This window comes from Phycodurus eques, chromosome 10, assembly GCF_024500275.1.
Source record: "Phycodurus eques isolate BA_2022a chromosome 10, UOR_Pequ_1.1, whole genome shotgun sequence".
Lineage (NCBI taxonomy): Eukaryota > Metazoa > Chordata > Actinopteri > Syngnathiformes > Syngnathidae > Phycodurus > Phycodurus eques.
In genome coordinates, this window is record NC_084534.1 from 3918298 (window position 1) to 3940544 (window position 22247).

Genomic DNA, 22247 nt, shown 5'->3' on the forward strand with positions numbered 1-22247 from the left:
CAAGTCCAAGAGCCAGTAGAGCAATCACCCACAGAGAGTCTATGAGCCCTATCGTCACATCACTCATTACAACAGTTTGCTTCGTATAGTACCCTTCGCACCAACAATGACACTTTTTGACACCTGTTAATGACCTCCCACTCAAAGGTGACAGTCAAACTTCTCCATAAAGATCAATCACATTTGTGGTCCATCATTTTACACTCATACCATTGAATCCATCCTGGTTCAGATCACCCAAAGGCGCCAGTGATGTGCCAAATCGACCGAAAGGCTGCTGGCCGAGTAAATGCTGTAGGCTGGGCTCGAGCTGAAAAGGTTCCTTCTGGAGGTACACGTAAACTTTCCCAAGCTCCTCCAGGCGCCCAGTGGAACCTCGAAACATGAACATTGGAGCTCCCACCACTAGGTCATCCAGTCTGGAGAGGAAGTCAGAGCAAACATATACACATACAAAAGACGTGGGTAATAATATTAAAAATATAAGACCTGTAACAAAGAGGGCGGCACAGTGGGCGACTGGTTAGCACATCTGCCTCACAGTTCTGAGGACCCGGGTTCAAATCCGGCCTCGCCTGTGTGCAGTTTGCATGTTCTCCCCGTGCCTGCGTGGGTTTTCTCCGGGTACTCGGGTTTCCTCCTACATCCCAAAAACATGCGTAGTAGGTTGATTGAGGACTCTACATTGCCCGTAGGTGTGAATGTGTGCGCGAATGGTTGCTTGTTTATATGTGCCCTGCAATTGGCTGGCAACCAGTTCAGGGTGTACCCTGCCTCTCGCCCGAAGATAGCTTGGATAGGCTCCAGCACTCCCGCGACCCTTGTGAGGATGAAGCGGTACAGACAGACATTGAAATGAGTGACAGCATAAAGTGAATCAGCGTGGGAAATTCCAACATGCGTGACCTCGGTTATAATGACAAAGGTCTTAATTTATATTTCTAATCCCATCTTAAATTTCTCTCCCTTCCCTCATTTCCCCTTTTTTTCTCCGCTTACCCATGTTTCCGTCATCTGTGCACAGTCACTCCATGTACTCACCCGTCATTGTTGATGTCGGTGGCTGCCACTGCATAGCCAAAGTAAGACCCCATCTGGAACACATTAAAAACAAGACTCAGTTAGTCTCTAATTACATCACTCTGCATAGATTTCTTTATTTTCTTTCCATGTCCTCTCTTTTGTACCCTCCAACTTCAACGCAAGAGGTTTCCCTCTAAATCTCTCAATCCCACAATCCCGTAGGGTGCCCATGTCTCCATTTTCAACGAGCTTCTGTAAAGCTCGTTGAAAATGGAAAGATGGGAAAAGGTGGGGGTGTCCTTACGCTCTTAACTCATTTAACTCTGCTCTTCTGGTTCAATTTCACACTACACATGATAAATAAGGGTTACATTACATCCCTCTGTGACTCAACTCAAGGTGATTTGTAGTATTAGTACACACAAATCAGATTAGGGGCCCCAGGGAAAGACAAGCCTTAACACGAGAGATTGTCTTATTGTAGTAAATATGCAGAGCATCTTATAGTAGTCGAAATGAAAAATGGCAAAGGGCAAAGTTCAAATCTACTGAGACATCATATGAGCACTGTTTACCTATTCAAACTCACTCAGTGAAATATCAAAACCACTTTTCAGTTGTGTCATATTTATTGTCACAGTGAGACAGTATCACTTATTCAAATATCAGCTTCATCTATATTGTTCAAAGTCAGCTGGTACAAGCGGTAGAAAATTGAAAGATGGATGGAATATTGACCAAAAATTAAGTATTCTCTATCGAGTTCAATTAGGGCCCTCATTAATAGTAAGTAACCTCCATTGCACTGACCACAAAGCACTGCACTCAATCTGCTGGGGTTAACATGCTACACATCCATCAGTGCAAATGTGAGAAAAACACATCAGAAGCAGCACTTTGAAAGCTGAAGCCTGGACCTAAATAAACCAAAAATACTTCAAATGAATGCTTATAATACTGGAAAAACACCCATCTTTACTGTATGTCCCCCATATCAACAGCACAAAGTTGTTCTGTGACTGAAAATAAACCTTTTAATCAGTACGTAATACCAAAGCAGTTCAAATTCCCCAGCTCTTAGTTCAAAGGTGGTCATAACAACGGACACAATCTGAGGTTTCATTCGCCAACAGGGGCTCCTGCCTGAGGTATTTTTGCAGCTGACTTTAACAGTTCAGTCCAAGAGCCAACAGAGCAGAGCATTCGCCCACAGAGAGTCTATCAGCCCCAGCGTCACATCATTCATTACAGTTTACTCAGCACCGTTCGTGCTGAGACTGACACTTCTCGACACCCACTGATGACCTCCCACATACAGAAAACACACACATGTGGTCACATGGTCTTACGTTTGGCAAAATATTACCAGTAACAGTAATGTTAACCACCGGTGTAGCTGTCAATCTATTTCCCACGAATGTAACAGTCATGTTTATGGGACCTGTAATGTGAAGCCTTTATCCCTTTCACAGCATTAATTCATTTCCTGTCCAACTGTGCTATTTATGCCAGACCTGTGTGTAACGCTGGCACAGGAAGTCACCCAAAACACAGAACAAGAAGCCCCGAGATCTTAACAAACTCACAGCAATGATAATGAACACAAAGCGAGGAATAAAGGAGACATTTGTGTGGACTGAATTTACACAACTACAAAATTGTGTACTCTGAAAATATGTCTATATGTTGTACACATGGAAATGCGAGGGCAGCATTTTGAGATTCATCCACTTTGGAACCTGGTTTAAAAAAATGATCAGATTCAGCCTTGCAAAACGCCAGCTCCGTCTCGACAGAATGCAGAAATGTTAAAAAAAAAAAAAAAAAAAAAAAAACTTTTGCAGATACACTGAAAGGCGTTCCGAGACATGAGGTAGCAAACATGAGGTAATCAGGGGTAACGAAGTGTACGCAGAAATCCAGGTATTTCCAACTGGCTCACATATTTGATCTTGTATCCATCCATCCATTTTCAAACTGCTTATTTTGTTCATGGGCACAGGGGTTCTGGAGGACATATCAGCTGATTTTTGGTAAGAGGTAGGGTGCACCCACAATGATCATGAACACCAATTACAAGGCATATAGTGAATAAACAAGTTTATTTGTGAAACATCCACACCAGCTAGACCGAGAAGAGAAGCAGTCAGTGTTGGTTAATGTAAGCTCAGGCTATGACCTGGTAAAGGCCACCTCTGTGCAGGGCAAAGTTCTTCCTTGTCAACCCCTAAACTATTGTCAAACGTGTGACATATGAAAGACATACAGTATGGAAACTCAAGTTCTGCCAAAATTGTACATACTTGCTCTCCTGTCACGTTGAGCAGTGATTTCAGATCCCTTGCATTAAATATGGATACCTGTGGGACAGTTACTGATTACAAATCATTGTTCATGAAGCCACAATAATTAATAATTAATCAATTTACTCCTTACTAAACCATACAGCATGAGTCCTTTTGGAACTCCGGTGATGAAATCTGCAACAAAGACAGCGAGTAGCAAAAGGTTAGAGCTGATAACGAAAGACTGAAACAATGCTTACACTTTTCTGAAGTCTTTTATTTCCCCTCCTGTATGTCAAAACTGGAGTAGACATACTCAGTCATGTGTGTGGAGACTAAGTAGTTTTAGGGCTGAGGGGGTCAACAAACCCCACACCCATATGTGTTTTGAGACTCTGCACTGTCAACATAACCCTCACCTTCCTCATCATCCCCACTGAACTCGCCACCAGCCACGGAATAACCTGTAGCGAGATGAGTCAGATTTGAAAGGGTTGGAAAACATGCAGCACAGTTCCATTTATCCAACAGCTCATATACAGGGGTACTACTCAAAGATGCACTTCGATTAAGAGGAAAAAACAGTGTTGCAATGTTCATGAAAACTCGAATGATATATGGGTCTTTTCCATATAATTTGATCAATGACAGTAAAGACACTTTAAAAATAAATTCCAATGTAATATTTTTTTTTTATGCCACCTTGGTTTTATATGGGTAAATGTCTCCCTTGCTGAAACAACCAAGCTTGAAGTCCTATTTTCAAAAATATATTGATCATTTAAAATTCTAGGCATTTATGGTAAAGGAAATCCTTATTGACAAAGCAGATGGTGGTGGCCCACTGAAGTCAACTTCTTTTTATAATGGTAAAGACAAAAGTGCATAATGGTAAAGTCATAAACAGCTTCATAAAAAAATCTTGTGAGTTGCACAATTTACACGTGTTGCCCTTCAAACTGTTGATACAAGTGCATCAATTATCCAAACTACTCTTTACAGCCATTACACTCTTGTCTTTATACAATCATAACAACAGTAAAGACATGTAGTCGTTAAGACACTTTCACAAATTCATACATATTCATTCATAGTTCAGTAAGAACATCATTTATTTTACTGTCTGCTACTGTGTGAATGCAAAATGGCTGTTTCATTCTGGCACTTCAGCTCACAGATACCTCTGGTGTATTGCAACACCATAATGATGCTCTCTCAGGTGGCATTAACGGTAAAGACAGCTTGTAAAAGAAACAAAAAAAGGAACTCTGAACACACGAAGATGAATTTAAGTTGGTTTTTCATGGAAAAGCCATATCAACCAATAGGAGAAAAATCCTATATAGTACATCAAAAACTGAAAAATTAAGCTACTCGATAAATAATGACTGTACAGAGATCCGAACCAACAGATGCCAGAAAAAGTTTGCCTTTATGATAATACAGTTAAATTTTTTATAATGATTGTTTTAAAATAGTAATGTTGTGTACTGGGGGGTGTTTCTAATTTTTTTGCTCAATGGATAAATAAACTCCTGTCAGTAAGATGCGCAACTACAACCAAAATAAAAATATAATATTGCTAATTTAATTGCTCTTTGGCATAGAAAAAAAAGAGTATTATAATCTTTGTAAAGACAGATTTTTTTTTTTAGACAGGCCTTGTATTGGAACTCATTAGATGCAGGTGTACCGAATGTTTCCTTTGAGTGCACAGTATGTGGAAACCCACAGCATTGGAATTTGCTGTGTGCACTGCTTGGTTTTACATTGAATACAATATTGACTCCTTACCCAAGTAACTGTCATCATAGCTCCCCTGCACCTGTCCTGTTTGAATCTGCCCAGCAACCGACAGTAAAAAATATGAAGGGTAGTAGGCCTTAACAATCTCATCTGGGGTGGCTGATATCAGCTGACCTATAAAGTTTGAGGGTAAAATGGGTTAGATGGCATTTAAATAATAAATGAGTTGTTTCACTCGCCATTGAAAATAGTGTACGATTTATTTCAGCTGACTTGCTTTAAAGATATCCACAATTGCGTGAGCTCACCTTGCCAGTAAAAGCTGCCTGGTCCACCAAGAAAAACCCTTCCGTCCTGAAACACAGAAGAGCAGGAATTTGTGTGAAACCAGTTTCTTCAAAAGTTACAATAAACTATTTGAGCCCGTTAAACACAGTTTAATTTCCAGTGCTTATTTCTTTCAAAACGCAACAATGGCTTTGGGATGAATTACAAATATTGCTCCTACCTTGGTGAAGTCAGCACTAAATCCTCCTTGACAATAACCCTGTCCTGCAGCTCCATGTCTTTCTGTAGTTAAAAACCACAAAATATAGAAAACACAAGATATATATATTTTTTGTTTGTTTTTTTTGTTAATAAAGATTAGGAGCATTGAAGTAATAAGTGACTACATCAGCTAGGTTTAAGTTAACATTAGAATTACAGTGACCAAGGGGGACAGAAATTACAACAATACACATCCCTGAGGGATGTGTGCATAGATAAGAAAACTAGTACTCTTGAGCCATTAATGTTCTTCTCAGCTTTTAACAATAAGTAGCAAAGTAAAATGATACACATTTACTTAAAGCTTGTAATGTTGTCAAATTATTGCATTGCATTTGTAATCAGCAACATTCATAGTTTCATGGCTAATTTATTTTGACACTCATCACACATCAGTCAAACTCTCATATATGCCTTTTGTCATGATCACCTCAAAACATTACATTAATTATAGAAGGAAGTAAGCAATATATCAAGATATATAGATATACTGTAAATATAAGATACATAAGATATCCAAGCAAGATAAATCATGGTGGTCAAGGTTCCTCCTCAGTGCCATTCAATACAAAGTGAATATGACAGGTTTGTGCTAAAAGTGTACAGTATGTACTATGACGGAAGGTTCTTTCAGCCAATGGATTTACTTGTTATAAACAATAAACAAGGCATTGTACAATGTTGAAGGTTTTCATTGGTTGCACAGTCACACAATTCTAACACTACAAGTAGGAAATACAAAAATCTCATTACATGAAAAATGAAATTCACACAAAGTTGACATTTCAGCTTTTCATCAAACAGCAATAATATAATAACACATGTTTTACCTAATTACAATGTAATTACAAGTACTAACACTGTAGTATCTCACCTGTTCGACAAGGAGCATATTCCACAAATGAATTCAGGCTGTCCACAGAGAGGTAACAAGTTCCTGTCACATCAGAGAAGGGTGTGTCATGTTCGGTCCTCCAATAATACCTGGGAGCACAAGCCTGAAAGGCACAGACACACACACACATATATATGCACCCTATGTTTAAAATAACTGTTTCCTGTTTTAGTATTCATACAGTGCATCCTGTTCATCAGTTACTTTCACATTCTGGAATATCAGAAGGCAGATTACAATATTATTCTAAGATAGTCATGAACAAAAGACCCAAATCCTTTGTTTAATTTGGATTTCAGTGTCTTGCTCAAGGACACTTCAACAGCGGACAGTCGGAGCCAGGATTCGAACCAGCGAAATATGTCTTCTGCGTGAATAGCCACTTTCACACTGTATTTCTTGGAAATAGGTGCATCAGAGGCAGAAGACTTGTAATAGAGCGGGGATTTATTCACCTGTCTATTTCAGACAGAACTCACCGAAGCCGGACATTGTTGAAGCGTGCGTTCATACATCCGCTGAAGTCCCGTGCAATTAGATAATATGGTGTGCCGCAACGGCACGGTGGACGACTGGTTAGAGCGTCAGCCTCACAGTTCTGAGGCCCTGGTTTCAATCCCCTGCCCCGCCTGTGTGGAGTTTGCATGTTCTCCCCGTGCCTGCGTGGGTTTTCTCCGGGCATTCCGGTTTCCTCCCACATCCCAAAAACATGCATGAATTGGAGACTCTAAATTGCCCGTAGGCATGACTGTGAGTGCGAATGGTGGTTTGTTTCTATGTGCCCTGCGATTGGCTGGCAACCAGTTCAGGGTGTACCCCGCCTCCTGCCCGATGACAGCTGGGATTGGCTCCAGCACGCGTGAGGAGAAGCGGCTCAGAAAATGGATGGATGGATGGGTGTGTCGCAACGTCAGCATAAATTGCTTTCCACACATAGAGGTGTACATACAGGACATACAAGACAACGCGTCAGTAGAAGGTGGAAAAAAGGTGGTGATGGTTGGTACATAAGGGAGGTAATGATAATGCTGATTTAACCTGGGCCTTGTTCATTTTTTCCTGTAAACGTTCTGATGAGTCAGAAGGATATCATACTGTAAATGTAGCTAATACAAGCAAAAGCTAAATCAATCAATCAGTTTTGAAAAGATGTTCGTCATGCAAAGACCCACAAAGCTCAGCAATCTAAGTAGACCAGCCACCAGGGGAGAATTCTTACCAGGACATTGTTGCCTTGGGAGCGCACAGTTGCTCCAAACCACTGATGGGACTTGAACTCAACCTGAGTGTTCACATCATTTACATAAAAATACTGATCACCTATAAAAAGACAGAGAATAAAATCATTCCAAAGAACTTGTACAAGCAATTTATCCATGAGACCAGGAGGAAAACATGTTTTATCAGAGTTTTATGTAGCGCTTACAAGGCTTCTCCATGCATGTTCCTGGGTTTTATGTTCTGTATGTATGCACTGTGTCTTCTCTTAATTCTAATTAAGTCAACTTAAAACCTTCCTTTTAGACCATATATGTCAAACTCAGGCCCGGGGGCCAAATTTGGCCCACGATGTAATTATATTTGGCCTGCAAGAAGACCATATTAAATATGTGTTAGAGCTGGCCCGCCAGTATATAGCACATGCGCCACTAATATTGGAAATCCCAGAATGCTTTGCTGTGTTGGCCCAACAGTCTAGACCGGTGAGCACACCTTCCCTTTCTGTTGCAGTCGTTAGCAACTATGCTACCAGTCTCCTCAGGCAAATTTACACTTCCACTTCCCGAAACTGGCCAAACGAAAGATGGAAAACAATTAACTTCCAACACAGGTGGGAGGCAGATTATCTGTTCACTAAAGTAACAGACAGACCTGTTTGTGGTGTGCGGAGCAACGTGGCTGTAACAAAGAATATAACAGATTTGAATAGGTTTTTTTTGCCCTTTATCAACTCCGAAGCAGGGACTGTTAATAGTTTGAAATTTGGCTTTTTATTGAAGGACATTCTTATTTTTGGGGGGTTGTTTTGTTGTTGGCCTTTGAAAAAAGATTTACATCAAAAAGAAAGGTAGTTGGAGATAGATAAATAGAAGATAGAGAGACAGAAGAATTCATGTTATCTATTTAAATACAAAACAACAAACAAATACCACTGATGTCTTTTATCGCAAATTTGATTTCTCATGTGTTTATAATATTAAAGTTTGTTTATTCCAGATTCAGTGTTGAAGCAAAATGTAAGTTTGTTGTCATATGATAAACTTTAATGTGACATTTCTGCAGAGAAGGGAAACATGCACATCGCAGTGATTTTTCATTAAATATTGAGTTTGGCCCGTGACATTGTCCCAATTTTTAATTTAATTTTTTTTAAATTTTTTAATTTAATTTGCCCACCGTGAAATTGAATTTCACTCCCCTGTTTTAGACAGTGCTTGTTGTCAGGATTGCTCTCCCAGTCCTCTCTGGCTCAACCTGTTGACATGCATGAACTGTCTTTGTACAGTATCTCACAGAAGTGAGTACACCCCTCATTTTTGTACATATTTAACTTGTTTTTTTGTTGGACAACACTGAAGAAATGAAGCTTTTCTACAATGTAGTCAGTGCACAGCTTGTATAACAGTGTTCATTTACTGTCCCCTCAAAATAATTCAACACACAGCCGTTAATGTCAAAACGCCTGTTAACAAAAGTGAGTACACTCCTCAGTAAAAATTTAGTAATTGTACCCAACTAGCCATTTTTCGTCCTCCGTGTCATGTGACTCGTTAATATTCCAACGTCTCAGGTGTGAATGGGGAGCAAGTGTGTTAAATTTATCTCTCACACGCTCCCTCCCCTGTTGTGGTCCTGCTCCCTGCACAGCAGATAAAATCACAACTGCATTTATAACTTTCAGCAGTGCGAGTAATACAAGCAGTTGTCATGTTGACATTTGTTGTATGTTGCTAACCTGTCTCACCCCTGTAGTAGTTGCTCCTGTTTCTAGAGGAGCAACCAACAACAACGGCATAGTTATGTCCATCCATCCATTTTCGCGGATCACGGGTCGCGGATGAGTTGAAGTCTTTCCCAGCTGACTTTGGGCGAGAGGCGGAGTAGACCCTGAACTGGCTGGCAGCCAATTGCAGGTGATAGTTATGTATTATGCTTAATTACAATTACATATCATCATTAAATGAATATTTGAGTTTTTGATGCTTTATTGTATACATTTTCTCCTGCCCTTTGTCTCCCTCTACCCTCCCCTCTTCTGTCTTGTAATTTCTGTTGTAAACGGAATTGAGTTGAATGATGGGAAATCAATTATGTTTTACAGAAAGGGATTCTCAAACTTTATGGGTCCAGGGATCTCTTACAGGGTAATTTTTTTTCCAAGGACTCCATCATTATCCTAAAATGAATTGAACAGAACTTGGATGAGTACCATGGGAATTATGTATTTTGGAAGAGTTCAACCTAAATATTCATGAACTCTTTAAAAGAAAGATAACAGAAGTCTGAAAATTCTTTATTTATCCATCATCGCTGGGTGTCGTGAACTGCTTCCATGAACAACATAGAGACGAATAGAGTAAGTCTTGCCAATTTAGTGATTTGATCACTGTCTTCAGTGACGTTTCGGACCGCTCCAGAGACCATTTTAAAAACATTTAAAATGACTAGTGAGACATCATGAGTGGAATCATTTTCACATTGTTTTCCATGACAAGAAAAGAGCAGTGGAAGGCAATCACTGAGTCATTTGCACCGAACATTGCCAAGGACATGGAGCTATTGGCATTGTATATTAAAAAAAAAGCAGGGATTAAATGGAAACTTTTGACCCGAGGTATGTGCTTCCAAGTATTTGGTCGCAGTCTCCTTGTCTCACCTGTACAACTCTACGTGAGAAAACAGTGTGAGAGATCTTGGAACGCATGCAGGGATGTCAGATTTACCAGCAGGCGATATGTCACAATCATGTCAGAGATTTTAATTGACCCATGGTTGAAGTAGGGAGGAGTAATTGCTTTAGCACTATAAGTTTTTGTTTGTTTGTTTGTTTGTTTGTTTGGTATGCCAGTTCCTATACTATACAATTTAAATATTTTTTGCAAATTATCTATGCCGACCCCCAAGTTACGGCTATCGGGCCCCAGTTTGAGAAACACTATTTTAAAGTGTATGAAAATTCCACTTCAAACACTGAATTGTTATGATCCAAAAGCTGTACAATATATCGAAATACCAATCTAGTTATTTTATAAATCAGGCAATGTTAGCCAGCCCAAGACCAATAAAGATAGACGAGTGGAGAAATTGTTGTGATTCAGTACATAACACATATTACTCAATTCCTTTTGGCCTTTTGTGTACATGAATCAAGCAAATCGGCTTAATGTTCCAGAAAGGTAGCATTTTGTGAATGTAAACTACGGCCAAGGTGAAGACTTTCCAAAATGCACTGTCAGTCAGGAAATACATACTGTATTTAATGTCAAAGTATCCCTGTAACTTCCTGATATGAGATGATTTTCTGCTAGTTGTGTGTTTTGTTTTGCGTGACTTCAGTCCATACACAATTTCCCTTTTCCTCAATTTAGAGTTCTCATTATTCTTTTTTTATTTCTTGTTGACATACCACAGTCTCCGTAGATACAGTAGCCATAAGATACCAGTAGTGTAAGTGAGCATGTAAAATAAGGGAGACCCTGTGATCCCCTTATCGCTTCCTGCCCTTCTGATGGGGGAAATGAACTTTTTAGGGGTTGTGGCAGGGCAGATCCTCTGGGGTACTTGTCCTACTGATGACTCTACCCTATTTTGAGCTCAACATGCACTCAGCCCAAGTCCAATTGGACTGGACAGTTCTGCGGAAACACTGCAAACATAATCCATTGCAGAAACTGAACAGCTTACTAAAGGGTGGACTAGAGGGGTGTTACAGCCCTTATCAAAACACACTCGACACATCAAAGGCTAGTTTCAATCCAAACAGAGAACTACTGGATTAGGGGCTTTAAAATGGCAGGGAGCCATACTTCTGACCTCCGGGTCATGCACAGGGGCAGCTAACTCAAGATGCCCCCATAACTCGTCTAATAAATTATAGCATGGATGGTTACACGAGCTGAGTTTACTATATAGACATGTCCAATCTTTTTAATAGTACCATTAAGGAACTGTACTTTTAAACGTAACCTACAACAGTGATTATGATGCTGGGTAAATAGTGTCCAGAAAATGCTAACAGTATTTTTCCACGTTGTAAGGTTAAGTCATGTAGACAGTCAACTTAGAATTTACAAAACACTCTTCTACCTTGCTTGTCAAAGTTGATAACGCTGCAGTTAGTTTGGGTCCAGTGGCAAAGGAAGACGGCTCCTCCTTCAGTAATTCCAGGCTGCCTCGTGTTGCCTTTTGGAGCCCCAATCAAAATGCTGACACTGGACAACAGAGAGGAAGTACAAAATCATCTCAAGTGCTGAAGAAATTATTCCAAAATGAAAAATATATTACATAAGGAACAATCATTTATAATATTTTGCCATTAAGAATGGGAGATATGGTAGGCGATCAATCACAGGTGTCCTTGGATTTGCTATGCCCACCCAGTGTTAATGGGAAGAAAAAAACATGAATGTACTGTATATCATGCAAATGTTTGATAAGTAATAAGTAAGTAAGTAATAAGTAAGAAATAAGAAATAAGGAGAATAGTAACCTCGTCATTTTCAATAGCCTTTTAAGACCAGTAGGTCGAAGGCATCACAAAGTCAAAGATATAACATCTAATTTATGAGGTGCAGTCAACACACAAAAAAAGAACCAAACAATACATTTGTTATGCACTCTAGCAAAGAAGTCCATATTGGGATTTAAAGTAAAGCTACAATTGAAGTGCAGTAAACAGGCATTATTTCAAATGGTGTGTGGTGGTGGGGGGGAAACAATGGAAAAGGATTAAACGTCCCATCAGATTTTCAAGTTTATAACTTCTGCCATGTTTTCCATTTTATACACAGCTTTTTATGTTCAGAGTCACAAAGAGCTCCTTCACCTGACTTTGGGTGAAAAGACAGGCTATACCCTGGATTGGTCGCCAGCCAATCACAGGCCACATCTAGAGAAAGACCATTCATTTTGTGACTGTTCCCAGAATAACAAACAGTGTTCCCCTGCAAATAGTGGGGAGCAAAGACTGAGCCATGCCACGACTAGCGAAAAGCCCCCCCCCAAAAAAAGTTTTATAATTTCCTTGGGATACCACAAGATGGTGACAAAGTACTACTTTTCTTTAAATGAAGCTCCTCAACTCACTTCAACTTAGTTCCTTGGCACAAAGATGCCACAAGATGGCGCCTAAGTAGTACTTTTATTGCTTTCTTTAGCTGAACAAAAAACAACTAATAGGGACGTTTTGCAGCAAATAATGGAGGATAAGTTCTAAAAAAAAAAAAAAAAAAGGTCGGTGAATACTGTAAGTAAATTTGTGCATGCCGAACCATTAATATGCAATGGCTTAACTGCACAATGAAACATCCAAGGCGAAGACCATCAAAGTCATTTGGAGTTTCTAATTTTCGTGAAAAATACCTCAAAAGCCAAAGGGCACAATTCATCATAAGTTCAAGAGACTTCAGACCACTGAATGGCTATAGCACAGGTGTCAAACTCAAGGCCCGGGGGCCAGATCCGGCCTGCCACATCATTTTATGTGGCACGTGAATGTAAATCACGTGTATTTACTTCAAGTTTCATGTGCTAAAATATTTTCAAAAATAGCAAATCGTTTTTTATTTTTTGATAACACTGAGAGATTGCAAGCATTTTTTGTTACCAAACAACTTTTAAAATCCATCCATCCATCCATTTTCTGAGCCGCTTCTCCTCACTAGGGTCGCGGGGGTGCTGGAGCCTATCCCAGCTATCATCGGCAGGTGGAGGGGTACACCCTGAATTGGATGCCAGCCAATCGCAGGGCATATCCGAACAAACAACCATTCGCACTCACATTCACACCTACGGGCAATTTTGAGTTGTCAATTAACCTACTATGCATGTTTTTGGGATGTGGGAGGAAACCGGAGTGCCCGGAGAAAACCCACGCAGGCACGGGGAGAACATGCAAACTCCACACAGGCGGGCCGGGGATTGCGTGTGTGTGTGTGTGTGTGTGTGTGTGCATGCGTGTGTGCGAGTTTGTGAGCATGAATGCGTGTGTGTGTGGAGAATGTGAGGAAAAGTGTGATGATAACCATGGAAATGGAACTGACTGCAACATAGGAATGTTGCAGTCATGGAGCAATACAACATGAACAATAAAATTCAATAAATATCAGTTACCTAAACAAATCAAATTTATTACACATCTTAGTAATTCCAGCATTGCCTATAAAACGTCACCAGGCAGCATTATCACTCAAACTCATTTTCAAATGGTGAATGGTTTTACTTTACATTAGTTTTATTTCACAGTTACTACTTCTTTTTACACTTGTATGGCATTTAAGAATGTTAAAATATTATTTAAAACATTGCCTGTCTAGTTAAGAAATGTGTTATGATTTATTGTATGATTTTCCACTGTTTCTGTGCCTGCAATAAGTCAAATTGCAGTCGGACAAAAACTCAAACCAGTTTTCATGTTAAGTTTCAACAATAGGTCATGGTGTAAATGCCCAATTGCTTGACTATGTTCAAATGCTTTGCTTCTTATTTAGTGCTCACTGCGGTTCCTCAGTCAAGATGATTAACTTCTCGTGGCTTGTTGACACTTTGGGGGTCAAAGGGATCACTTCACATGGTTTGATGTGACAGTCACAAGAGTTGTTACGATCACATGAGTTCAGGTGTGAAGGAATAAAGTGACAGAAGTGTATTTGCTGATAGCTGATGTTGCCGACTAGTGACCTTTACACAGATATCTTTGTCAATTCTCTATGGTACCGTACTGATTTTTGACCTCAGTATCTTCATCTGTTTTATTTGGGTAGATTTCAAAACAGAGACAACTGTTGCTGCATTTTATCATTGTTTTGTATTTGGGGTTGCCACGAAATTGAGGGGTTTCTTTGGATTGTTCACTGTACTTCTGGGTACCATGTTTCATATTTCTTAGCTTGTTTTAAAAAATGCATCAGATGAAAATCCTTATCTTCTTTTATAAGCAGTACAGTGCAAAAGTCAAAGCAGGGGTGTCCAAGCTACAGCCCAGAGGCCATTTGGGGCCCACGATCCATTTTTTGCTGCCTGCGGCATATAGGCCTACTAAAATTTACAATTGACATGGCCCATGTCATTTGCCTGCTTTCAACTACTTATTTTCTACACTCTGTGGCAAAGCAGAAGATAACTACCGGAGACAAATTCCTTGTGTGTTTTGGACATACTTGGCAAATAAAGATGATTCTGATTCTGATTCTGATTCTGATCACTAATGGCACATTGTTAAAATAGTAACACCTCTATCAATAAGGCTAATTCAGTTATAGCAGCAAATTGCGTGAATCACCAACAATGCTAGTTTTTGCGATGTGGAAGCAAACCGGAGTACCTGGAGAGAACCCGCACAGGCACGGACCCACGGGGAGAACAGGCAAACTCCACATGGGGGTGCAGATTTGAACCCGGGTCTTCAGAACTGTGAGGCAGATGTGCTAACTAGTCACGACCTTGACGCCCCCCCCCCCCCCCCCCCACACACACACACACACACACACATATATATATATATATATATACACACATGCATATTTTTTACCCACTGACAGATTCCCAAGTGAAGTTAAAATGCTGTTTTTAAATGGTGATTTAATTTATTAAGGAAATAAATATATTCAAAGTTACCTGGCCCTGTGTGAAAAACTAATTACCCTCCTTGTTAAATCATGAATTAATTGTGGCTAATCACAATTTTTTGTTAATTTTCACTGATCGAACCGAAGCCTGATTACCTCTAGACCTGTTCAGTCAAGAAATCACTTAAACAGAATCTGTCTTGACAAAATCAAGTCAGACAACAGATCTAAAAAGAAATACAGTAATTGACATCTATCAGTCTGGAAAGGGTTACAAAGGTTCGATTTTTCTGTACGTAACCATTGGAAGAAAACCTTTGCTCACCCCTGAGATAAGGCCTTTGCTACACTGTATGACTTCGGCACTCTGAGAAGTCTGAGATGAAAACAAGCCACACTGCACGACATGAAAAAGGGGTGTTTACCACACAGTGTGAAGGGGCTTGAATTGAATCTTGGCTATGACGGCGTGATCATCATCATTGTGCACCCAATCTATTTTTTTGGTGTCATGTCGCAGGTGAGATTAAATTTAGTGCTTGTGATGTTCATTGGTACTGAAAAGGAAACAAATAAAAGAAGGAAGAGAAAAATACAACAAAAAGGGTCCAACTTGGGGTACCACTAATACAAGCAGAACTGGAAGTGAATCGTGTTATTTACATACAGCTAGCTAATTTAACCACCTTATTGCAAATGAATTGAGCTTAAATAATTACTTAAATAATTACACAGCTTCCCAAGGACTAAATACGATAGCGTGTGTGGACACGGTGATATCATTCATGGCGTCTTCCTGTTACTTGGTAAAGGGCAACACTGTTAGTGGTCGTAGCAGCAGCGAGGCCGACACACTGTGAGAGGATTTCTCTGATACTGCTTGATATCCATCACAGCTCATCTCTCGTGATGGGTTCATCTTTCATCTTTGCCCCCATTTCACTGTGAGATGTACGATCCCTGTTTTGTTAGCCACTATAACCTGGTTGTAAATCCTTCATCTGAGACGGCCCAAATCGTACAGTGCAGCACGATCTATTTTCTAAGCAATCATTTCAACATGATACAACAGTAAATAATAGAGCAGTTAGAATTAGCATGATCACATTTACATTGTTCAAGTCACTATGACATCAGTGGAACCCCACAGAATCCTCCATGAACCAAGAAGTAGCCTGCTAACTGATGAACAAATGGACAAATGCAAATTTGATGCTCCACTGATTTTTTTGGGGTCACTCTTATACAATTCATTTTGCTGTGACAATCAGTGACAGTGGAACCCCGATTTAAACGGATATCGAATGTAACTGTCTGCACAGTACATGTGTCCAAAAACAGTTTCCAGTTGTCAATTAAACCGACATTGACAAAGTCTGTTAGTTCCAGAATTGGCCATTCTTGTTTACTGGCACAGTGGTGCAAAATAGGCAGAGACTGGTACACATTTATTTCCCGGTCACAGATATACAATATGACTAGATCCAACCAACATTTCCAGGTCATCCATTGACGTGGCGGCCATGACGCCAGGAGTTCTATCTATTGTTGCATAGAGCTCTGTACAGAAAGAGAGCAGCATGACGGCGGTTTTAAATTTAAGAGGAATAAACAACACAAGTCTCTGGATTATGGAACATGCTATATTTGGTACAGTAACCGTTTTTTGTCAAGCCGTTCGTCTAGGGCAACAGATTTGGAAATAAGAAGCACACTAATTCCTCGTTGCTCATGAAAGCGACCCACCATGACTCGCCTATGAGTTCATCAACAATGCAGTGTAAGCTTTACTTGGACGGGAAAATTAACAGCCGTTCAAGAAGATGAAAGTCCACATCCACCCCCACCCCAAAAAAGGCGTGCTCATACTGTACAGACACAGGAAAAGCTCCACTCTGTTTTTCTGCCTCACGACTCTGCACCATGATTAGCCAGGCTAGCTAGCTAGTCGGCAGATTATTACCTCCAATAATACATACAAAATGTCAGCGCAGCTGGGTTAGAAAAAAAAAATGTAAGAGTCGATGTGTCCTAGAAAAAAAAATGTCAGAGTCGATGCGCCCTATGCGACGCCTGTCCAGTGCTGGCGGAGATTTTGTTCTGGTTTATTTTTAAAACAGCAGAAACAGAAGTTCGAAGTGTATATGACGTGCGGCGTCAATTGCGCGCTTCTGGCCGATTGTCAACAGGGGAGAGTGCTGCGTGCTGCCCCCCACAGAATGTCGCCCTAGGCGGCTGCGCATATAACCAATATCATAAACCGTCACTGCCAACAATGCATGGACAACAAATGTGTGCAAACAAGAATTTTATTCAACATCAAAGTTGGGTGAGGAGGACACATTGGAATGATACAGGCAATGAGTAGGTATCTTCAAATACAATAAAAGCACAAGATAAATAGCAATAGTAAAACAGAAATGAATCATTGTTTGATGACGTTGTGCCATCTTACAACACGTTATCCATCCATCCATCCATTTTCTGAGCCGCTTCTCCCCACTAGGGTCGCGGACATGCTGGAGCCTATCCCAGCTGTCATCGGGCAGGAGGCGGGGTACACCCCGAACTGGTTGCCAGCCAATCGCAGGGCACATAGAAACAAACAACCATTCGCACTCACAATCATGCCTACGGGCAATTTAGAGTCTCCAATTAATGCATGTTTTTGGGATGTGGGAGGAAACCGGAGTGCCCAGAGAAAACCCACACAGGCACGGGAAGAACATGCAAACTCCACACAGGCGAGGCCAGGGATTGAACCCGGATCCTCAGAACTGTGAGGCTGACGCTCTAACCAGTCGGCCACCGTGCCGCTACAACACGTTATGTTGTGTTTTTGTTTCTATGCCGTACCTTCAAAATATGTCTTCAAGCAAAGCAAAGCAATTTTATTTATATCACGCATTTCATACACAAGGTAAATCAATGTGCTTTACATGATTAAAAGCATTTAAAAACAAAGAAAAAAACACCGTATAAACATTTAAAGCAAAGAATAAATAAAAATAAAAGTACAATTAAAACAGCATACAGTGCAAGAAATATAATTTAAAAGTGGAAATGCTCTAAAAAGCATTGGGGAAAAAAAGAACCTGGACTTAAAAACATGCACACTTGTCACTTCTGTTGGCAACTTATTCAATTTATGTGCAGCATAATAGCTAAATGCTGCTTTACCATGTTTACTTTGGACTCTGTGCTCCACAATTTGACCTGAGTCTGTCGATCTCAGAGCCCTACTGGGTTGATATTCCATTATACCTTTTTTCATGTATTCAGGACCTAAACCATTTAATGATTTATAGACCAGTAGCAGAACTTTAAAATCTATTCTAAAGCTGACTGGAAGCTAGTGTAAAGACTTTAGAATTGGAGTAATATGCTCTGAGCTCTTTGTTCTGGTCAGAACCCGAGCTGCAGCATTCTGAATGAGCTGTTTAATGTTCTTTTTTGGGAGTCCATTCAGAAGACCTTTACAATAGTCAAGTCTACGTGAGATAAAAGCATGGATGAGCTTCTTCTGGTCTGTTTGACACATGAAAGCCTTCACTCTGGATATGTTCTTCAAATGGTAGCAGTCAATTTTAGAAATTGATTTCATATGAACGTTGAAAGTTAGGTCGGAATCTATAAGAACACCAAGGTTTTGGACTTGATCTTTGGTTTTTAAAGAGCGAGACTCCAGGTATTTACTAACAGCAATCCTCTTTTCTTTATTCCCAAAAACAATTATCTCAGTTTTGTTGTTGTTTAATTGAAGAAAATTTTGGCTCATCCAGTTATTTATCTGTTTTAGACAGTGACACAACACCTCAATTGAACTACTGTCATCTGGACACACTGCTAGATATAACTGTGTGTCATCTGCATTGCTATGATAGTCAAAATTAAAGTTCTGAAGAATTTGACCCAAGGGTGGCATATTCGGGCTGAACAGGAGGGGTCCAAGAACTGACCCTTGAGGCACCCCATAGTTCATTGCCATTTGATGAGATTGAAGACTTCTAATGGTTACAAAATAACTCCTTTCCTCCAGGTAGGACCTGAACCATTTAAGGACCGTTCCATTTAGTCCTACCCACGTTTCCAACCTGTTCAGCAGTATATTATGATCTACTGTATTAAAAGCCACACTGAGGTCCAACAAGACCAGAATTGACACCTTTCCCGAGTCAGTATTCAACCTTATATCATTTAGCACTTTGATAAGAGCAGATTCTCTACTGTGATGAGTTCGGAAACCTGATTGAAATTTGTCAAAAAGTCCAATCAAGTCAAGTGAAGTCAAGTGAAAACGGTCACTGGCGCTGAAAATTTTGGGGACCGGTTTCATTTTATATTGTGGGCGATCACACTCCTCACCCTCTCTGATCAGGTCTATTTAGGGTTGCTGGAGAGGGGGTCCGTCGGGAAGTCGAATCTCAGATTCAGGAGGAGCAGTGTAGTTTTCGTCCTGGCCATGGAACAGTGGACCAGCTCTTCACCCTCGGCAGTGTCCTCGAGGGTGCATGGGAGTTCGGCCAACCAGTCTACATGTGTTTTGTGGACTTGGAGAAGGCGTTCGATCATGTCCCTCGGGGAGTCCTGTGGGGGGTGCTTCAGGAGTATGGGGTATCAAACCCCCTGATATGGGCTGTTCAGTCCCTGTATGATCAGTGTCAGAGTTTGGCCTGCATTGCCGGCAGTAAGTCTGATTCGTTTGAGGTGAGGGCTGGACTCCGCCAAGGCTGCCCTTTGTCACCGATTCTGTTCATAACTTTTCTGGACAGAATTTCTAGGCGCAGCCGAGGTGTAGAGGGGGTCCGGTTTGGTGGCCTCAGTATTGCATCTCTGCTTTTTGCTGATGATGTGGTTCTGTTGGCTTTATGAAGCCGTGATCTCCAACTCTCACTGGAGCGGTTCGCAGCCAAGTGCGAGCCGGCTGGGTTGAAAATGAACACCTCTAAATCGGAGACCATTGTCCTCAGTCAGAAAAGGTTGGAGTGCCCTCTCCAGGTCTGGGATGAGATCGTGCCCCAAGTGGAGGAATTCAAGTGTCTTGGGGTCTTGTTCACGAGTGAGGGATAAATGGAACAGAGGATCAACGGGCGGATTTGTGCAGCGTTTGCAGTGATGCAGACTTTGTATCAGTCCATTGTGGTGAAGAAGGCGCTAAGCTCTCAATTTACTGGTCGATCTACATTCATACCCCCACCTATGGTCACGAGATGTGGGCCGTGACCGAAAGAACAAGATCGCGGATACATGCGGCTGAAATAAATTTCCCCTGCAGGGTGTCCAGGGTCTCCCTTAGAGATAGGTGAGAAGCTCGGTCATCCGGTCCGGGCTAAGAGTAGAGCCACAGCTCTTCCGCATTGAGAGGAGCCAGATGAGGTGGCTCGGGCATCTAATTAGGATGAGGATCCCTACCACCTCCTGGACGCCTCCCTGGTGAGGTGCTCCGGGTATGTCTCACCGGGAGGGAGACCCAGGCAATGACCCAGAACGCGCTAGAGAGACTGTGTGGCCAGGGAATGAAGTTGAAGAGGAGAGGAAAGTCTGGGCGTCCCTGCTAAAGCTACTGCCCCTGCGACCCGACCTCGGCTAAGCGGAAGAAAATGGATGGATGGATGGATGGATTAATTATTGTATTGTTATTATTGTATTGTATATGCGCTTATCAAACACCTGCACCGCCCTGCCGACCACCACAAGTAAATTTTCAACCTTGGGGCAACATTGACAGTCACCATCAATCACACTAGTGTGGTAAGATTGGATGAAATTCTAAACTTTTCAAATATTTTCAAGCTTTTTTTATGGTTATTTTCAACTTACTGTTCTGGATGAGGCGGCACGGTGACCGACTGGTTAGAGCGTATGCCTCACAGTTCTGAGGATCGGGGTTCAATCCCCAGCCCCGCCTGTGTGGAGTTTGCATGTTCTCCCCGTGCCTGCGTGGGTTTTCTCCGGGCACTGCGGTTTCCTCCCACATCCCAAAAACATGTATGGTAGGTTAATGGAAGTCTCTAAATAGCCCCTAGGTGTGAATGTGAATGTGAGTGCGAATGGTTGTTTGTTTATGTGTGTTCTGCGATTGGCTGGCAGCCTGTTCTTGGTGTACCCTGCCTCCTGCCCAATGATAGCTGGGATAGGCTCCAGCGCTACCGCGACCCTTGTGAGGATAAGCGGCTCAGAAAATGGATGGATGTACTAGGTGATTTAGACTACAAAAAAAAGTACAAAATAATAATTTTGTCCTGTACAGTAATATGGGCGCATATGGTCACAAAAAAAAAAGTTCTTCAATACAATGGACAATCGGCTGTAACGGACGACCCCCACCCCCACCCTCGCATCTGTTAGTCCGTTTAATCGAGGTTCCACTGTATATGTCTTGCACTGTAGCCTATATTATATTGATTAACATCACTGTAACGTAACGTAGTTTTTAAAAAGGTTGTATAAAGGAAGTCAAAACATGAATTTGATGATTATTTATAGTTTTGTGCACTCAAAACGTGCTATACTGGGGAATTAAGTCATCTTTTGAAACCTCATTCATCCCACCTTTTGCTTGAATTTTTTTGTCGTTATTCTTAAACAGAACAATGTTTACCCCCACAATTATTATTTGTGACCTAATTCCAGCCCAGTGAAAATGCTGAAATTAAAGCTTTTACTCATTTCTTGCCCAGTCTATTTAGTCTTTTCTCCCTTATTACTACTCTGTACTTCAATATTATTATATATTTTGGTGAGAACAAAAATACAGAAATACATATAAAACATGAGTTGGGTATGTATAAAAAGATAGTATTGTGATCAACACAAAACACGCTAAACAGTTTTGCGATTGACAGAATGCATGACTCCAGCAGAAACCTCTTAACCTTTTTAGCAGAATGAAAACATTCTCGTCCTGGAAAGCATCCTTTTCCTGTTGTCTTGTTTATTTACCACACAGCAAGAATGATTTGA

The 22247-nt window shown here is 40.9% G+C and overlaps 1 protein-coding gene across 3 annotated transcripts in view; it reads right to left on the minus strand.

The window, feature by feature from the left end:
* The window catches only part of LOC133408442 (integrin alpha-5-like), a 70135-nt gene that overhangs the window by 44989 nt on the left and 2899 nt on the right, over positions 1–22247 (minus strand). Inside the window, exons 2-12 of one of the 3 annotated variants that reach the window (XM_061687400.1) lie at positions 11806–11930; positions 7718–7818; positions 6478–6601; positions 5563–5624; positions 5363–5408; positions 5103–5228; positions 3728–3772; positions 3460–3503; positions 3327–3383; positions 1042–1094; positions 211–419 (exon numbers count right to left, since the gene is read on the minus strand). In XM_061687400.1, the coding sequence (XP_061543384.1) occupies positions 211–419; positions 1042–1094; positions 3327–3383; positions 3460–3503; positions 3728–3772; positions 5103–5228; positions 5363–5408; positions 5563–5624; positions 6478–6601; positions 7718–7818; positions 11806–11930 (992 nt within the window). Of the gene's footprint in view, positions 1–210; positions 420–1041; positions 1095–3326; positions 3384–3459; positions 3504–3727; positions 3773–5102; positions 5229–5362; positions 5409–5562; positions 5625–6477; positions 6602–7717; positions 7819–11805; positions 11931–22247 lie in introns of those variants that run through there. The other 2 variants (XM_061687401.1, XM_061687402.1) reach the window with 2 other exon arrangements.